The following is a 16516-nucleotide window of genomic DNA, read 5'->3' as shown; positions in this document are numbered from 1 at the left end:
TGGGGCTCCGCCCGTATGGGCGGAACCAAGCGCTGAGCGGGGGCGGCTCTACCTCCCTCAGCGATGGCGCGAAGCCGCTACCTGTCGTCGTCGCCCTCCATGGCCGCTCCAGCGCCGTCCCCCTCCGGTAACGCTACCTACATGGCTGTAGAGGCACCGTTCGTTTTCCGGGAAGTGCTTCCGGGACGTCACTTCCCCCTCCCGGGCGGGAAGAGCCGCCGGAGGGCGGCGGGAAGGAGGGAGGGAGCGCCGTGGCCCCGCCGCCGCCCCCTTCCCCTGAGGAGGGAAGATGTCGGTGCTGCCTCCCGCTGTGCCTTGCCGCGACGCTGGGGCGTTCTGAAAAGGCCTCGATAAGGCGGGTGCGAAGGGAGGCGGTACAGCAGCGCTGCCCTCAAAGGTCTCTGGGCTCGGTGGGGAAGGCGGCAGCGCTCCGGCCGTGAGCGGGGGGCGTTCGGGCCGCTCGGACACACGGGGGGTGCCGGGCTGAGGGTGGCTCTGAGGGAGAGGAGGGCAGGTTTTAGGAGCGGGTGAATGGAAATACAGCTGAAGTGCAAGAAAGCATTAGGCTGTTTCAGTCTTTAAGCATCTTCTTTGTATGGGAGATGTTGGGGTTTTTTTATGATTGTATCTACGATCTGTGTTTATAAACAACTCGATGCTCTCATCATTTAGTGAAACAGCGATAATATATACAGCTTATTTGGGATGCTGAATTCTGTGCGTTAGTTGTGTTGGAAGCAATGTTTGGGTGACCTGTGTTGCACAATAGAAGATTTAATAGATATGTATCCCAAGCTACTGCTTTTTCGCTATCAGATTAGCCTTAGTTTCTCTAACACCTGCAACATTTTTGAGTTTGTTTGTTTTTTGGTTGTTTTTTTTTTTTGTGCAAGGTGTAAAGCTGGGTTTATATAGAGAGTGTTGGCCTGGTTTCAGCTGGGATAGAATTAATTTTCTTTCTAGGGATTGCTGTGTTTCAGATGTAGTATGAAAGGAATATCAGTAGGGCTTATTGATTTAGTTGTTGCCTGGTAATGTTTATATTTTTCAAGGATTCTTTTCAGCTTCCCTTAGAAGCTGAGAAGGAGCAGAGACCGAACCATGGAAGGGCCAGTGGAATATTCCATACCACAGGCATCACGCTCAGTATAGAAGTGGGGTTAGCTGGGGGGGTACTCCCCATCACTGCTAAGGACAGTGCCAATTCACCAATTTATGGGTGGTGAGACTGACTTGTGTCTTCTATATTCTTTTATCATTGTCATTATTATTGCTATTTTCCTTTTCTGATATCATTCTATTAAACTGTCTTTATCTCAGCCCACAAGGGGTTTTTTTCCCCCTTTCCCTCCTTTTCTCCCTCTTCTGGGGGAAAAAGGGAGAACTGCGGGAGTAACTGCGTGGCCCTACCTGCTGGCTGGGGTTAAACCATGATAAATTCTTTGTAGGTATTGTCAAAAGGAAGTATCTGTCTTTATATACAGGTGCTAACAAGTGGTCAGAAAAACTGTAGCGATGCCTTTTTGTCTTTGCTGTCAGATGGTGGTCGTTCCAAAGTCCGAGCACTTCCAGTCTTAGAAGAATGCAGTAAGAAACTGTCCATGTCATACATGTAACGGTGATGGTCAGAATCTACTTAGCTGTTTAAGAAATATTAGAGCTTCTGACCAAAAGGTATCAGTTTTGAGGTAAGTTGCATCACAGAAGACTTTTAATTTGTTGTAGTACCTGATAGGTGCTTGCCAATGAATATCTTTCAATAATAAAAAAAATATGTAGTATGCTCCATGGAAGAATCATGAAGGACTCTGCGCATAACCAGGTTTGCAATAGATAGTTAAAACCCCCAGAATCTCTAGTGCTGGAAATACTATGCATTATTTTCAAGATAAATCATGTCTTGGTATACTATACATAATTTTTAAAAGACACTATTTCTTCTTTCATGTGACTGCTTTGTCTCTTGTTGCTGTATGTGTTATCTTTAAATAATTTTATTCTTTCTAAGGGAAGAATCTGGTTATATTGAACTCTGGCTATCTTGTTGGCTTTTTTATTTTTGACAATTTCTTAAAAATTAGGGTTAAAACTGTAGTTTCTCGTGAAAAGAAAGTTTAAGTAAATACTATCATGAGGATTTTTGACATGTGTTGGTGATAAGATTATCAACACAATTGAATATCTGAGTTGGTTTTGTCTCTTGCCTTTTGGTTTATTTTATTAAACATGGCTGTGAAAGAACTTTTAATTCTCTCACTTTATGCTGACCTTTAAAGCAGGTGACTAGGTGGTGTTAGTGTTGGGTGAAGACAGCTCTGCTGGCTGCCCTTATCTAATCTGGAGTTTTGTTGCAGAAATCCTCAGTGAAGGCCAGGTGTGGGGAATGTGTCAGGGCTCTGTGACAGCCTTGCTGAGCGGTTGCAACTGGATTTTCACCAGCTGCTCCACCTCTCGCATCTCTGCAGTTTTGGAGCAAGGGGCATGTGACACAGACCTCACCTTCACCAGAGCAGGAAAACTGATTCTGCTTGTCTTTCAAGTGTGTTAGAAAATCGTACTGGTGTAAAACTTTACATGAGGTCAGTTTCTTGTTTTATTTACTTGACTTCAATGTGGAATGTTACAACTTCTTTGGAAAACATTTCTTATGGAAGAACTAATACAAAAATGCAGTGTGTGTGTTCTTGTTAACTTGTGTTGCTTCTGCATTTTATTTTTTGCAAAACGTGGTGTTTCTTTTCTTCTGAGACTTGTAGAAAACAATCCATGTAGACATACTGCTTTTGTGGTGATGAGGTTAAACTGTAATGGTGTGAATTAAGTGTAGATGATGTGTATGGATTAAGAGATGATGTGCACTAGTCCTGGTGTTGATTAAGAGTGACGCTTTTCCTTGCAGCCTTAAATTTCAGGGGGGGAGCAGTTTCCCTGGTTTGATCTATCACACGTCCATGTAGTTGGAGTGAGTGATGGGGGTGCTATTTATTTCAGAATCTGTGAGCTGGTGCTAATTCAAAATGTTTGTTAAGCCATGACACCATTTCCACAAAAGCACTGTACAGATAGTTGTCATTTCTATATATGCATGCAGGGTGCCTGGCAGCAAAATTAGGTTTATTCCCATGGAGGCCACTTGCACACAATAGAAAATAGTGTAACTCAGTAATCAAACCAAGTATGACTACTCTGTTAAAAACTGAGGGAGACTACTATTTGTTTTTTGTCAAAACTAGATGCTTAAAAGCACAAGCAGACAATGTCTTCATTTATTTTCTTGGCTCTTAAAAGCCTTCTGAGAAAAGGTTTTTTTCTGCTCCTGTTTTAAGTTTGAAATGAATGTGTTTCTGATTAAATTTTGAACTGCTCTGAGTAGAAAGGGAAAAGGGGTTTGAATGCAGGTAGTCTTATGAATGTGATGTCTTAAAGCCTAAGAAACTGGGGAGTTGTACAATTGGTAACTAGCTACTTCTTGTAAGTTAGAATTTGTTTGAGATTGTCAGAGCTTATACTCTATATTTTTTCCACCTTTAATACAATATTTTTATTGCTAACGTAGTTAAAAGTTGGAGGAGATACAAGGAAGAGCGTAAAATGCACTGCATGCTGTTTGTTCTTGTGGGCTGGAAGACTGAATGTTTGTGTGTAGTCCAAGAGAAACAGTCTACCCAACCACTGCCACGTTTTCATCTATTGGTAAACATCAGCTGCTGGTTGGTCTTAAGGGAGGACACTGAATTAGTTCCAGATGGAGAACTCTTTCAGCCCATTTAAGATTTCCAGTTCATTTAAGACAGCAGGTCAGTACTTCGGAGGAGTGGTTTTTGTTCTTAATTGCTGTTCTGCTTCCTGCCGTGTGTGGAATCAGTGATATCGAATATGATACCGCAGTGCTGCTGAGGGTGGGAGTTTCATTGTGCTTAATTGCTTTTAATTGAGTAGTATTAACAGAAAAAGTATTAACAAAGTTGTGATAACTAACCATTTTGAATGTGGAGGGGGGTATTTTTTTAAGACCTGAAAAATGAGGAGGAGTTAGGAATCTGTTTTTCTTACCCAGTTATCTTAAGGAATGCGTATCTCCCTTCAAATTGGCTAGTTTTGTCTTAAACTGGGTTAACCCAAGTATATGGTTTAAGGCGAGTGTGTCAGAGGGTCTTGTGATTGGTGTGCTGCTAGCATGATTTTCTGGTAAAATGGAAAGAGATAAGGGGAAAGATGGAAACCTGTGCGTGTCTGTAATAACAGAAATAGAGAACATGAGGAATGGAAAACTTCAATGTAATGGAGCTGCTGTTTAGGATATGGACACTGATGGGATATATTTAATTCTTTAGTAGCTCTTTATGAATTATATTGAGATCCCATATTGGATGTTAAAAAAGCATGAAGAAAATAGTGTATCCTATTCACCTGCTTACATGCTAACAAAATCAGGGCAGGTGCAGTAGCTCTTGTTACAACTCTTGTATTTTTGCTTGCCATCAATTATTTCTTGTGCTGCCATTGTTTGATGCACAGTAGTATTATGATCTCCTTTCAGACAGCTTTTCCGATATGTCCAGTAATTAACTTCCCTGCCAAGAATTACTGAACTGTGTAAGATCCACCATCTTGTCTATCCAAGCAAATGTACTTCTGGAGAAAAGTGTTTCTAATTTAATTTTGCCTAATTTGTTCATTGAGGAGCAAAAGAGGTCTTGTTTGTCATTTCATTCTCATCTGATTAACCCTATCTTTTTTGCTCATAAAGCACGTTCTGTAAAATAGAAGCAATAAATCCGATTGTGTGTGTTAATGTTGTAGATAAGCTGCTCAGGTGCAATTTTTCTTTCTTAATGCAGACTTTGAATCTGTTAGCATTATGGTGCTAACTGACATTACATGACTTGAGAAGAATAAAGGTCACAGTGTGTTTTTGTTATTCTCTGTACTCTTCTACTGTAACTTGCCACGTTTCATGTAATCCGTGGAAGGTGTTCAAGGCCAGGTTGGACGGGGCTTTGAGCAACCTGGTGTAGTGGAAGGTGTCCCTGCCCATGGCACGGAGTTGGAACTATATGATCTTTAAGGTCCCTTCCAACCTAAACCCTTCTGTGATTCCATGGATTTGTAAAAGGAGGAAGCTCTAGCTGCAAATGATATAATGCTTTTTTCTGTCAGATCTTTTAAGAAGACTAGGAATTATTGCAAATGCTAATATTGAAATGAAAGCTATAACAGCACTGCAGTGGCAAAATAAGTAATATCATGTTACTTACAAGTAATTAATTAGAGAACAAGTCTGTCTGGAAAGCTCTTGGACGTATTTTCCTACTTTGTTCACCTAGATCTTGTAGTTACCAGGATAGCTGTGCTTGTGATTACTGGAAGTTACAGTCCTTGATTATTGACTGCTCCCTTTGACTCGAGATGGTAACAGGTTAGTTAGTACAAAGGGTACAGGCTCCTGCCCAGATTTTCTGGGTTGTGAAGATTTTTATGTTGAGTGGTTGTAAGAAGACCTTAGACTGAGATCAAAGAAACTGTAGAATCTTCAAGAGTAGTTAATTATAATGGAAAAGGCTATGTTGACAAACTTGAGAAGAAAAGGAACTTAAAATCACATGAAGTCTTTTGTGTGTGTGCATGCTGTTTTAGAATAAAAAAAAAAATCTCTCCCTTAGATAAGTTCTTAGTGCTTATCTTGGTATTGTGATATTAGTGCAAAATGCAGTCTGAAAGACAAGGTACAGTAGTCTTTTTATCTTTCATAAACTGCAGGTGAAATGTGGTATCTTTGCTGCATTAGGGGTTTAAAATGTCATTATGTTCAGAGCTACATGCCTTTTTTTTTTTCTCTTTTTTCTTTTTTTTTCATCCTTAGGCAGAAAAAATGGAATAGACCACATGAAGAAACATGCGAAGCTTATTTTTATGCAAGATGTTATTTGGAGGACCAAGTACACTTTTTCAGGCCATGGGAGATGAAAGACTAATCACATGATATTTTTGTTCCGTCGAAGTGCTGTTATGTGCTAAGTTAATATTGGTTTGTATTAAGGACAAATACTATTTTCTTAATGTCAGCATGTCGACTGTGACAAGTGCTCAGACACCAGAGGAACCTAATCCTCCCCCCCTTGAAGAAAAGCCAAAGGGAAAATCATTATTTCATTTGGGTTCGCTGTTTGCTAACAGGAGTGAAAAATTTGTAATTGCTAGGAGTGATAGTGTACCAGAGGAGAACGTTCTGAAAATAACTATCACGGAGACTACGGTGATTGAGTCGGACTTGGGCATCTGGAATTCTCATGCTCTCATCTACCTCACTTTGTGGTTTTTCTTCAGCTTTTGCACTCTTTTTCTTAACAAATATATTCTTTCGTTACTGGAAGGAGAACCCAGCATGCTAGGTAACCCTGCCTTTCTTTTACACTTTAATTCCAGTAAGATATTTGATGATACCAGATCCTCCTATATAAAGTTAAAGGACAAAATGGCTCAACTGAAGTGAAAAAGACCTTGTCAGGAGATGTGGGGGTGAATCGTGGGGCTGGGAACTCATGACTTGTGACCTCAGCCTGGAAAGGGGCTTCTGACCATCGTCCTTTCCTCCACTTTCTGAAAGATACTGCTCATAGAGGAGCTGTAAGATGGTGTTTGAGAACTAAGAGCTGGAAAGAAAAATGTAATTTTTTTTTCTGTGTTGGACCATAGTGTGGGTTTAAAAAAAAAAAAAAGTCAGTTGTTGATAGTCTCCAGCTGTTAAGATTAACTTGTTTGTTTGTAGGAGTGCAAAAGTTGCCTTTGTGTGACCTCTATTATGCAACGGGCTGCTTACTCCTTTTTTCCTTTTTTTTTTTTTTTTTTTAAAGGGGGAAACAGGGCATTTCCTCTGTGAACCAGATTTTATTGTTGTATGCCACCTTAGCTTTATTCTGCTGCCTTGCTTTTGTGAGAAGTCATAAAATTTAGACAGTAATTGCTGTGTTTCTTAACTGCTAAAAGTATTACACATAAGTTTGTCTAAGAAACTTTCTTATGTTGCTTGATTTGTCATGACCCCATCATCTTCTGATTTTTATTATTTTTTTTTCTTCTCATCTTTCTTTAGGTGCTGTTCAAATGCTTTCAACCACTTTCATTGGCTGTATAAAAATGTTTGTTCCATGCTGCTTGTATCAACACAAAACACGCATCTCTTATCCACCCAATTTCATCATGATAATGCTGTTTGTTGGATTAATGAGGTAAATGGTTAAATATTTCCTAGAGATCTATCTGGTTGCTTCATCGCGTTCTTCTGAACGGAAGCTGTATTTTCACGGTGCTCTTCCTTTTCCTTCTTGATTGGAAAGTGTTTGGAGTATTCACCTTTCCCCCCCAAAAAATCACAGGATAATTTTATTTTTAGTTCCTATTGCTAAATGTTCCCTTTTCCAGATGTCAGGTTTTTGGCTAGCTTTGCTTCCCATCACATTTAGCTTCTTTGGGAACATACTTCTCTTTCCACTTACTTTCTTCCTGTTCTCTTTTGAGGCTGATGTCTATTTAGTTTACTGGTATTTATTATGATGTTGCTTTGTTCCCTTGCCTTTTCCAGCAATTGCCTCAAAAGTGATAAGGGCTATAAACATTTATCTTTTTAAAAAGTAAGTATTTGGTTTGTGGTGGCACAGTATCAGTTGGTGGTCTAGGAGAGAATAGATGATCTGGTTTCCTCTACACTGCAAAAGTGATAAAGGATCACAGGGTTCAAATTAATTGAGAGTAGCTTTACCATAATAACTCTGTTGTTCTGTTGTTTAATTTCATGGTTTAAAGTATGGTAAATGTGTAGTGTTCCTGATCTACACTAAAGATGGATAACTGCAAATGATAAAATTTCTTTGGTGAATTACTGTTTATCAGCATAATAGTACTAACTTTTTCAACTGAGCCTATGGAAAACTTCAGCTTAAAACCCTGTACTCTGAAGCTTGGTTAGAGTGCATTAAAAAGTAAACTTTGATGTTTTCTGGAAGTCCACTGTACATCCATAGAAATTGCACAGTTGCCCAAGGGTGCCTTCATTTGTGCCAAATAAATAATATTTAAGCCAAAGCAGAACGAAATAGAGCTGACACACTCCACCTGGTAGGTGCTGTGGAGTAATGGTGCGCAGCTGATCAGTTACTGCTCTTCAGTCATGCTACCGTGGTTTCATAACTGGATTGCCAGCTACACCTGTCCATACTCTTAGTTACTGCAACTCAAATGTATAAACCTAGGGAAATTATAATGCAATTCTTTTTTTATGCTAGATGTCCAAGAGTAGCTCTTACAGCATTATTTTATTTTCTGTTTAATTTCATGTATATTTCTATTACAGATTTGCAACAGTAGTCTTGGGTCTTGTCAGCTTGAAAAATGTGGCAGTTTCATTTGCAGAAACTGTTAAAAGCTCTGCACCTATTTTTACTGTTATCATGTCTCGGATGATATTGGGAGAATACACTGGTAAGCACTTCAGTGTTGAAATGTGGTGGTTTGGGGTTGGTTTTTTTTGTATGATGCTGTCACTTAGTTGACCACGGATGAAGAGGTTCTACCAAATTATAGTAAATGCAGCTGGAAGAATCATTCTGTTTGAACACAATAAGTAGAATATATATAAAGTAAAAAAGGATTCATTGTAATGCAGCTGTGTAAGGGCATTGTTGCTATAAAGTTTTTTTTCTGTCAAGAAAATATTAATGCAGCCTTAAATAACTGGAGTTCAGTGTGTTTCTCATAAGGAGAGCTTGCTGCTCGGAATTTAAAATTCTTGAATTTCTTCACGGTGTTCACTGTGTGATTAAAAAAAAAAAAAAGACACACCAAAACCCCAGACAACTGGCTTACCACTATATGATGTGTCCACAACATAACTTCTTTGTGATTCCACTCACAATTGCATGCTTGAAGAGATTTTATTTTGCTTGTTACCAGCTATAAGTCATAGGAGTAATACAGAAGCCATGTATAGATTGTTTTGTGATGCAAAATGGCAAAAGGCTGAAATAAGCCAGAGGAAGAAGAGTAATTCAATCAGAGTAAACAGGGAGAGTATAATTTTCTTCTGTTGTTTGGTGAAAAAGATGAAACAAAGACAGTCATCAGTCCATTTTCTTTCTCCAAGGGAGATACTTTTATCAGTGAGTATATGTCTATATTGTTTTCAAGAGCATCCTGCTGTTGTCTGAGATCTCACTTTAGAACCCCTGTACTTTAAAATCCAGTCCCATAAGTTGCTTGCTTTTTCAACTAAAGAAGTTAAGGTGGAATTTAAGCTTTCAAAAACTGTATTATCTGATACATGTAATTGGAAGTACAGTAATTAAACTCGGACTTAAATTTTTCTTTTCATTTGCAGGATTGCTGGTTAATCTCTCTCTCATTCCTGTTATGGGTGGGCTGGCTCTATGTACAGCTACTGAAATCAGTTTCAACATCTTAGGTTTCTCGGCAGCTTTATCTACTAATATCATGGACTGGTAAGGCATAATGATAGTTGCATATGTGGAATAAAGGAATCTTATTGGTGGATTGAAGAAAATTGTTGCCTGTAGTTGTTTCTGTACACTACATTTAAATGTTGGTATCTAAAATTTATTTTTAACACAAGATACAATTTCTCTATCATATCTGCTAGCATTCCTAAGATTAAAAAAATAGTACAACTTGTTAGTCTAAAAGAATTAGACTAAATTCCTTTCTGTAGTTGCATAATGTGTAGAATGTGAAACGTGTAGAAAACATTATCTACCCATCTAAGGGGAACGACTGTCTTTCTCATGGATTGATTTATTTGTCATAACTAAAATACAGATAAATGGTGTTGTGGTGGTGTTTGTTTTTGTTTTTTTTTTTTTTTTCCAGTTTGCAAAATGTCTTTTCCAAAAAACTACTCAGTGGAGATAAATACAGATTTTCGTAAGTATTAAAAATATTTCAGGTTTGATTATAGGTGGACTTTGGGCTACATAAGCAAACTATATATTTATGATTGTATTGCACCAAGATTTTTTTTTTTTTTTCTCAGACTGTTTACAGACAGCTTTAACCTAAACCATTTTATCAGGGAAAGAAAACTCCTCTATGGTCAGATCCCACTGTGGTAGGTCGGAGTCTCATAATTGGCTAAAACTCTCAGTGTATCCGGAAATAAGTCCTTATTCTGCAATCATAAAACATCCCTTAATGTTATTAGGCATGCAGAAATGAACTTTAGAACTTGCTTGATGTTTTAACTAGAAAACATGAGCCAGGAATAAAATCTTGTGGTACAATATACCTATGTATGTATTTTACCATGAGAAGAAATGCTAATTTTGGTCCTGGAATCTTGTGTCTTTTGTCTTCAGTCTATCTTGGCCAACACAAAAAGGAAATCACTGTCTTTGCCAAAAGATTGCTGAATTTATTGTCCCCAGAGCTTGATAGATGGCTCTTACTAATTTTTGGTATCTGTAAGTACAATAGTGATGCAGCTTTCTTCAGCACTAAGAAAGAGGAAACTTTTCATCATTTTGTCATTGTTTTTTCTCCTTTTGTAGAGCCCCAGAGCTTCAGTTCTACACAAGTGCTGCTGCAGTGGTTATGCTTATTCCAGCTTGGATATTTTTCATGGTAATTTGAATTCACTGACACTGATTTATGTTTTATTTTTGACTTGTGAGCAGAGTGTGCAACTAACATTAATCTTAATTTTTACTTTTCTTCCCACTTTTTTTTTAAATCACTGTGAAATGCATTTCATCTTATGTTTGCAAGCGACTGGGGGACAGTAAAAAAGAGAAAAATTTCAAAGAAACAATTTAATATAGACGAGTTGACAAGTGACGCAGAAAGCCCAAGTTTATTTCAGGATTTTTGAGATTAATTCATGTCTTTGTCTAAGTGCATTTAAAGTTTTAGATAAAGACTTGAAAACCAAATCTTAAATATTTGTTGACTTTTTGCTGATATTCATGTGGTATACAGGAATATTAACCCTCTGAAAGCAAAATTGAGCTGAAGTAAGTGTAATGCATCAGGTTAAGTATGTATCCTTCGTATTCTGGCATTTCACTGCCATGCATCAGTGTTTAGAAAAGAAAATATCTCATAGGCAGGCTGAACACACTGGAATGTTCAGTCAGATGAGAGCTGTTTTTCTAATATATTCTTTTGGGGGGAAAATTTGTAGGATCTAAATGTCCTGTATGTTTTAGGGTTTGTTTTGCTGAAGTTTAAGGGTAGAACTGTATCTGCTTATAATATGAATTGGGTGGAAAATCACTTTTAGATTTGCTTATAAACTAAACTCTTAAAGTCCTTTTTTGTTGTTTAGGATGTTCCTGTGATTGGGAAAAGTGGAAGGAGCTTCAGCTACAACCAAGATGTTGTCATACTTCTGTTAATAGATGGAGTCTTGTTCCATCTACAAAGTGTAACAGCCTACGCCTTGATGGGAAAAATTTCTCCTGTGACTTTCAGGTAGAATTGTACTTTCATGTCAAGAACACTATTTTCTTTTTTTCTTGCTCAGTATTTCTGCTTGAGAACTACGCAGTAAAGGTACTGTGCAAAGAAATAAATAATGTAAATGCATCAAATTGAAGAAGAAAACTTTTCACATGCAGATCAGCAAAACTTTGTGGTTTGCTCCTTCACTGTGTGAGGGGAGCAGCATTTGACCCATGCTGTTGAGCTTATGGAAGAGGTGTTCACGTTTTCTAGGAGGGGTACTGTATTCAGGTTTAACAGTGATTCCTTAAAGCTGGTTAATGGGACTGAACAGATTCACCAAAACCCACAATCCAACGTTTAAGCTGCCATTTGCTTTAGTGCTAAGGCAATACCTATATACATCTCAGTGCAGTGCAGAATATGAGCAATCAGCTCTGTATTCCTTTTTTCTTGAAGCGTGACACCAGCATGTTAAGCTGTATTTGTTGAATTATATGTATTCTTTAAAGACAGCTTCCACCTACGTTGTCAGTTATTGGCAGCTTTGTTAGGCTGTTGCACAGTTTTGATTCAGTAATTGGTCATTTGTATGAATGTCCCAAGGGCCTGTGGGGTAATCCTGGTCCTAAACTCTGAAGGCTTCTGCTGTCTTATACTTTTCAGGTGCCCCTGCTTGTGACAATTCACTGTTGCACGTGCTTATTCTGAAGTTGCTAGTCTTCTCTACATAAGAGGATGTCAAATCATATATTTACATATATATACAAAATTTCTGAACTACTTGTTATAATGTTATTGTTATGATGCAGATACTGATTCTTTTCAGGTTATAATGCTTTATAACCTGAATAGTAGCAGCAGACTTGCAAATGATAGTTATGTTGCTAGTGTTCTGTTAGCATTTTCTAGATGCCTATGTTAGCTAGAAATGAAATGCTAACGCTGCACTGCATACTTAAAAGCAACAAAAATTTGAGGTGAATTATTTGTACTAGCTCTAAAATGAAAGTGAGTGTAAAGATACGAGTGCTGATACACGAGCAACTTGGTAATGGTATTAGCTCCTGGAGGAGAAGTGCTTTTTAAACACCAACTCAGATTCCAAACAAAACGAAGGGAGGTCACGCTACATTAAAGCATGGTTGTGTGTGGGGAATGAGGAGACCTTTATTTGGCCTTAATTTTTATATTCCTTTTCAGTGTTGCTAGTACTGTGAAGCATGCGCTGTCAATCTGGCTAAGTATTATTGTGTTTGGTAACAAAATCACAAGCCTCTCAGCCATTGGGACTGTTCTAGTGACAATTGGAGTTCTACTATATAACAAGGCAAAGCAGCACCAGCAAGAGACCATACACAGCCTGGCAGCTGCAGCCCCGCAATCTGCACAAAGTACAACTGAAGATACTGAGCCACTAATTTCCAAGGATTTGGAACCCTATGATTAATACGGCCATTTATTCTTCCAACCTAGTGTAACTCAAAGGAACTCTTCCTGAAAGTGGTTGTTTCTTCAACAGTTGATGCTGGTTTGGTTCCTTTGAGTTTGTGGCAGGCCAACCCTGGGACTTGAAGCAGAGAGAAAACAATGGGAAGAATCCAGTAAGCCTTGATTTACTGAGAAACTGATACACCAGAGGACCTAGTGTCATATAATGTGGTAAAAGTGGGCTTTATTGTCTTTCCTTGACTGCAAATAACATACAAGCCTATATTAAAGAACTTCAGTGTCTTGTGGGAAAACGATTTCTTTCTCCCTACCCATCAAAATCATGTGAAAATGAGGACCCATGGCTGTATTCTGCTTGCTTGCAGTGGAATGACATTGGTGCATAAATGAAATTCCTAGTTGTTTGTTACTCTACGCTGCCTGCATCCTCCATCGTTTGTGTGCATCGTAGAGCTGGAAGAAGGAACCCCCTCCTCTCCCAACAAATGACTGACTTTGGTATCTGTTTAGCTGAAGTAAACTGTGGAAATGATTCCACGCCCCAAAGCAGTGATGAGCAGCTATTTCTGACTACAAATCTAGGGATGAAAAGTGATTTTTTTCTACTAAAACTTAACATGGAAATACTGCATCCTGGTTGCGTATTGACAATATTGAAATGCAAATATACGCACATATACATATACTGTATAAATTGAGTGTTGAAAGAAATATTTGCAGATGCTTAGAGGTAAAAACACTGAAAAATTTTGGTGGTAAAGGAAGCAGGATCTGTGTATTTCTATAAAAACCCCTTTAATATTTTAATTTCTTGCATTTTATTATATATTTCTGTTATGAGGAAATAAATTGATTTTTTTTTATTATTATTTCTAAGACTGCAACAAAAAACTGCCTTTTAGAAACTCAGGGTTATAATTCTGACCTATGTGCAAAGTATTTCTATAATTTCTGATTATGTAAAGAATATCAGAATTATCTGTGACAGAGATGGAAGAGACGTCACTAAAGGGAGGAATATTAACCATAAACTGAGGTTAATCTTTATTTCTGCTGCTTTTAAGAAGTTTTTTTTTTTTTTTTTTTTTTTAGGGAAATTCTGTTTTGTGGTAGATCAAAGATTAAAGCTAACTTTCAAAAATTAAAAAGAAATCTTAAGTATTATTAGTAAATAGTTTTGGCAAAAAAGCACATGTAACTACAAAAACATTCAAATGGAATTCTTGGTAACGAAGTTAAGTAAATTTGATTTTTAATAATTGCCATTATTGGTAAAGAGTGTAGCACAGCATTAGAAGAGTAGATAAAGTGGTCTTTACAGTAAAAGTAATTTCTAATAGGAAGTTACCAGTGGAGTTCCTGCAAAATTTAATCTCATGCTTACATTTCTACTTGTGAGGTATTTCATTAGCTTCAGTGAACTATTCCTGCAGAGAGCGAAAGTGTGTTTCCAAGAGAGTCTCTCTGAGGAAGCCTGTCTTCTGTTTAAAATGGTGTGTACTTGTTTTGTCTGATGCTTCCTTCAGGTTACATTCCTGTAAGTGACTGGTTGCCTGGGGCGTATTCCATGATGATTTGAGCAGGAGGGAAATGTCAGGTTTTTTTCATCATTGCATACATAATGTCTATGGTTTTTTTTTTTTTGTTTCTTTGTACTCCTATCACTTTTCTAAAAAGCTGTGGGCTATGGGGTGGAGCTCTGTGGGGGTTGGTTTGTTTGTTTGTTTTGTTTGTTTGTTTTTTCTATTTTTGTAACTATGCCTCTAAAAATCTCAGTATATTTGGCAGAAAACAAAGTCCAGCTTGCATCATATTTCTAGTCTTGTTGGAAGACAGAACTATAAGTGGCTTTCTGGTTGTCTAGCTCCGTTCTCCTGTAAACCCCTTCATCAACTGACTGAGCTTCATTTTAAAAGCTAGCAGGCTTTCGCCTTTCCTATTGCTGGAAAAGCCAGCCAGGAGGATTTTGGAACTTGTGATTTCTGACACGTCTAAGCCTGTTAGCCCCCCCTGGTTCTGTGGCAGCAGGATAATGCTGTTTTACTGAGGGTTTGTTTTCACAGTGTTGATCTCATACTTTTCTACGCAGTCTTCTTGGCCTTTATTTTTATTAGCTAAAACAAACCAACCACTTTACTGTCTACTTGTAAGATGTTTTCTTCCTCCAGTCATACTAGTAATTTTCCTTTGCTGTTCCTCCTGTTGGGTAAATGAGGAGCACTTTGTTCCGCGTTCAGAATTCACTTCAGTGGCATACCCCACTCCTGCACTGACCAGGTCGGGCTCTGTGAGCCACGACTCTGCGCATCATTTGTTGTACACCTGTCATGTACGTTCTCATAGAAACAGCACGCCTTCCTCAAAATGTGAATTCCTGAAATAACACAAGACCCAAATAAGGCAGACTGGCAAATGTGCTACTCGCAGCATTAACGTGTTTCTGAAATGGCATTATTTCCCAGCTGTAAATGATGGATGGATAATAAAGTACCTATCCTGTGTCGTGTTGTCACCTGGAGTCATGGTTCATGTCACTTCGGCAATGTCTCGACTTGTGTTGCCCAACTCTCAACTCTTTTTCCTTGTTTGGAACGGCCCTTCTCGCACTGAATTTATGTACATTTTCCCTCGGAGCATGTATGTTCTGCAGCCGTTATCTGACTTGTTGGAATCGTGCTTTACTCACAGGAATTATAGTAAAATTTAACCTTTGTATGTAATTGTAAGGGTGGTCCGAAAGCCTGCCTGTTTGTTGGGGGTTGTGGTTTGTTTTTTTGTTTTTTTTTTTCTCATTTAATTTATTGTTGATTAGGCAGAGCCTGGCCATTAATTAATTAATTACCTTCCTGCCAGCGGCGAGGCTGATGCATTGTAGGAAACAGCCGATAGTCACTTCCGTGGCCATTTCTGTGACTTTCTCCCGCCCTCCGTCATGGCGGCGGTAGGGGCCGCCCGCGCGCCTGCGCCACCTGTACGTCATCAGCCGGCGGCGGCGGGCGGAAGTGACGCGTTTGCCCCGCGCTGCTCGTCCCAGTCTCCGGTAGCGGCGGCGGTGAGTGGGCCCGGCTCCCGCAGGGGGCGGCGGCGACTGGAGGGGGGACGGGACCTCGGCCGCTCCAGGCCGCGGTGCGGGGCTGAAGGGCGGCGCGGGAGAGGGCGGCGGTGGGACCCGGCGGGAAACCGCTCTCTGAGGGGAAAACGGGCGTGGGGGGCCTTGCGGCCGGCTTCCCCCCCCCCCCCCCGCGGCCGGTAGGTGCGGGCACACTCCGGGCCTAGGGGGTGCCCGGTGGGGTACGAGGCCGTGATGGTGCCCGCTGAGAACAGCAGTTCCCGTCACCCGTCCGGTAGCGGAGCTGTGGGCGGCGGGCTGTTGCCTGCGGCCGCCTCTGCGTCTTCCTCCGCGGTGAAGCACCAGCTCTGCGTGCAGCCGGTGTTTTGGTCTTACTCGAACAGGTCCCTGAGTTCATAACAAAAAGTGTGTGTGCTTCTTGGTTTAAAACATACTTTTCTGGTGCAGGATAAGTCGAGTCTAACTCGACTTTACTTTAAGATGGTAAATTAAGTGTTTATCTGCATAGAGAAACTCAGTGTAAAATAGCTGTGTTGGACTGTGTAG

At 39.5% G+C, this 16516-nt stretch overlaps 1 protein-coding gene and 1 long non-coding RNA gene across 3 annotated transcripts; both read left to right on the top strand.

Moving 5' to 3' along the window:
* The first annotated feature begins 24 nt into the window (after window positions 1–24).
* On the top strand, window positions 25–5966 carry LOC309680132. 2 transcript variants are annotated; one of them, XR_014269880.1, is made up of 4 exons: window positions 25–127; window positions 1540–1688; window positions 2355–2579; window positions 5864–5966. It is a non-coding gene; the product is annotated as an uncharacterized lncRNA (long non-coding RNA). The 2 variants fall into 2 exon arrangements; XR_014269881.1 differs by lacking the exon at window positions 5864–5966 and adding an exon at window positions 3557–3579.
* Window positions 5967–6067: 101 nt separating this feature from the next.
* SLC35E2B (solute carrier family 35 member E2B) lies at window positions 6068–15412 on the top strand (the record flags this gene model as incomplete). Its single annotated transcript, XM_082493580.1, has 8 exons — window positions 6068–6392; window positions 7094–7229; window positions 8351–8478; window positions 9374–9494; window positions 9880–9933; window positions 10557–10629; window positions 11333–11478; window positions 12652–15412. 8 exons carry the CDS (start codon window positions 6068–6070, stop codon window positions 12896–12898), a joined length of 1230 nt encoding a protein of 409 aa, XP_082349706.1. The 3' UTR covers window positions 12899–15412.
* Between the last annotated feature and the right edge of the window lie 1104 nt (window positions 15413–16516).

This window comes from Vanellus vanellus (assembly GCF_965231255.1).
Source record: "Vanellus vanellus genome assembly, chromosome: 20".
NCBI classification, from domain to species: Eukaryota; Metazoa; Chordata; class Aves; order Charadriiformes; family Charadriidae; genus Vanellus; species Vanellus vanellus.
The sequence above is the reverse complement of the archived record's forward strand: the minus strand, read 5'-3'. Positions and strand labels throughout refer to the sequence as shown.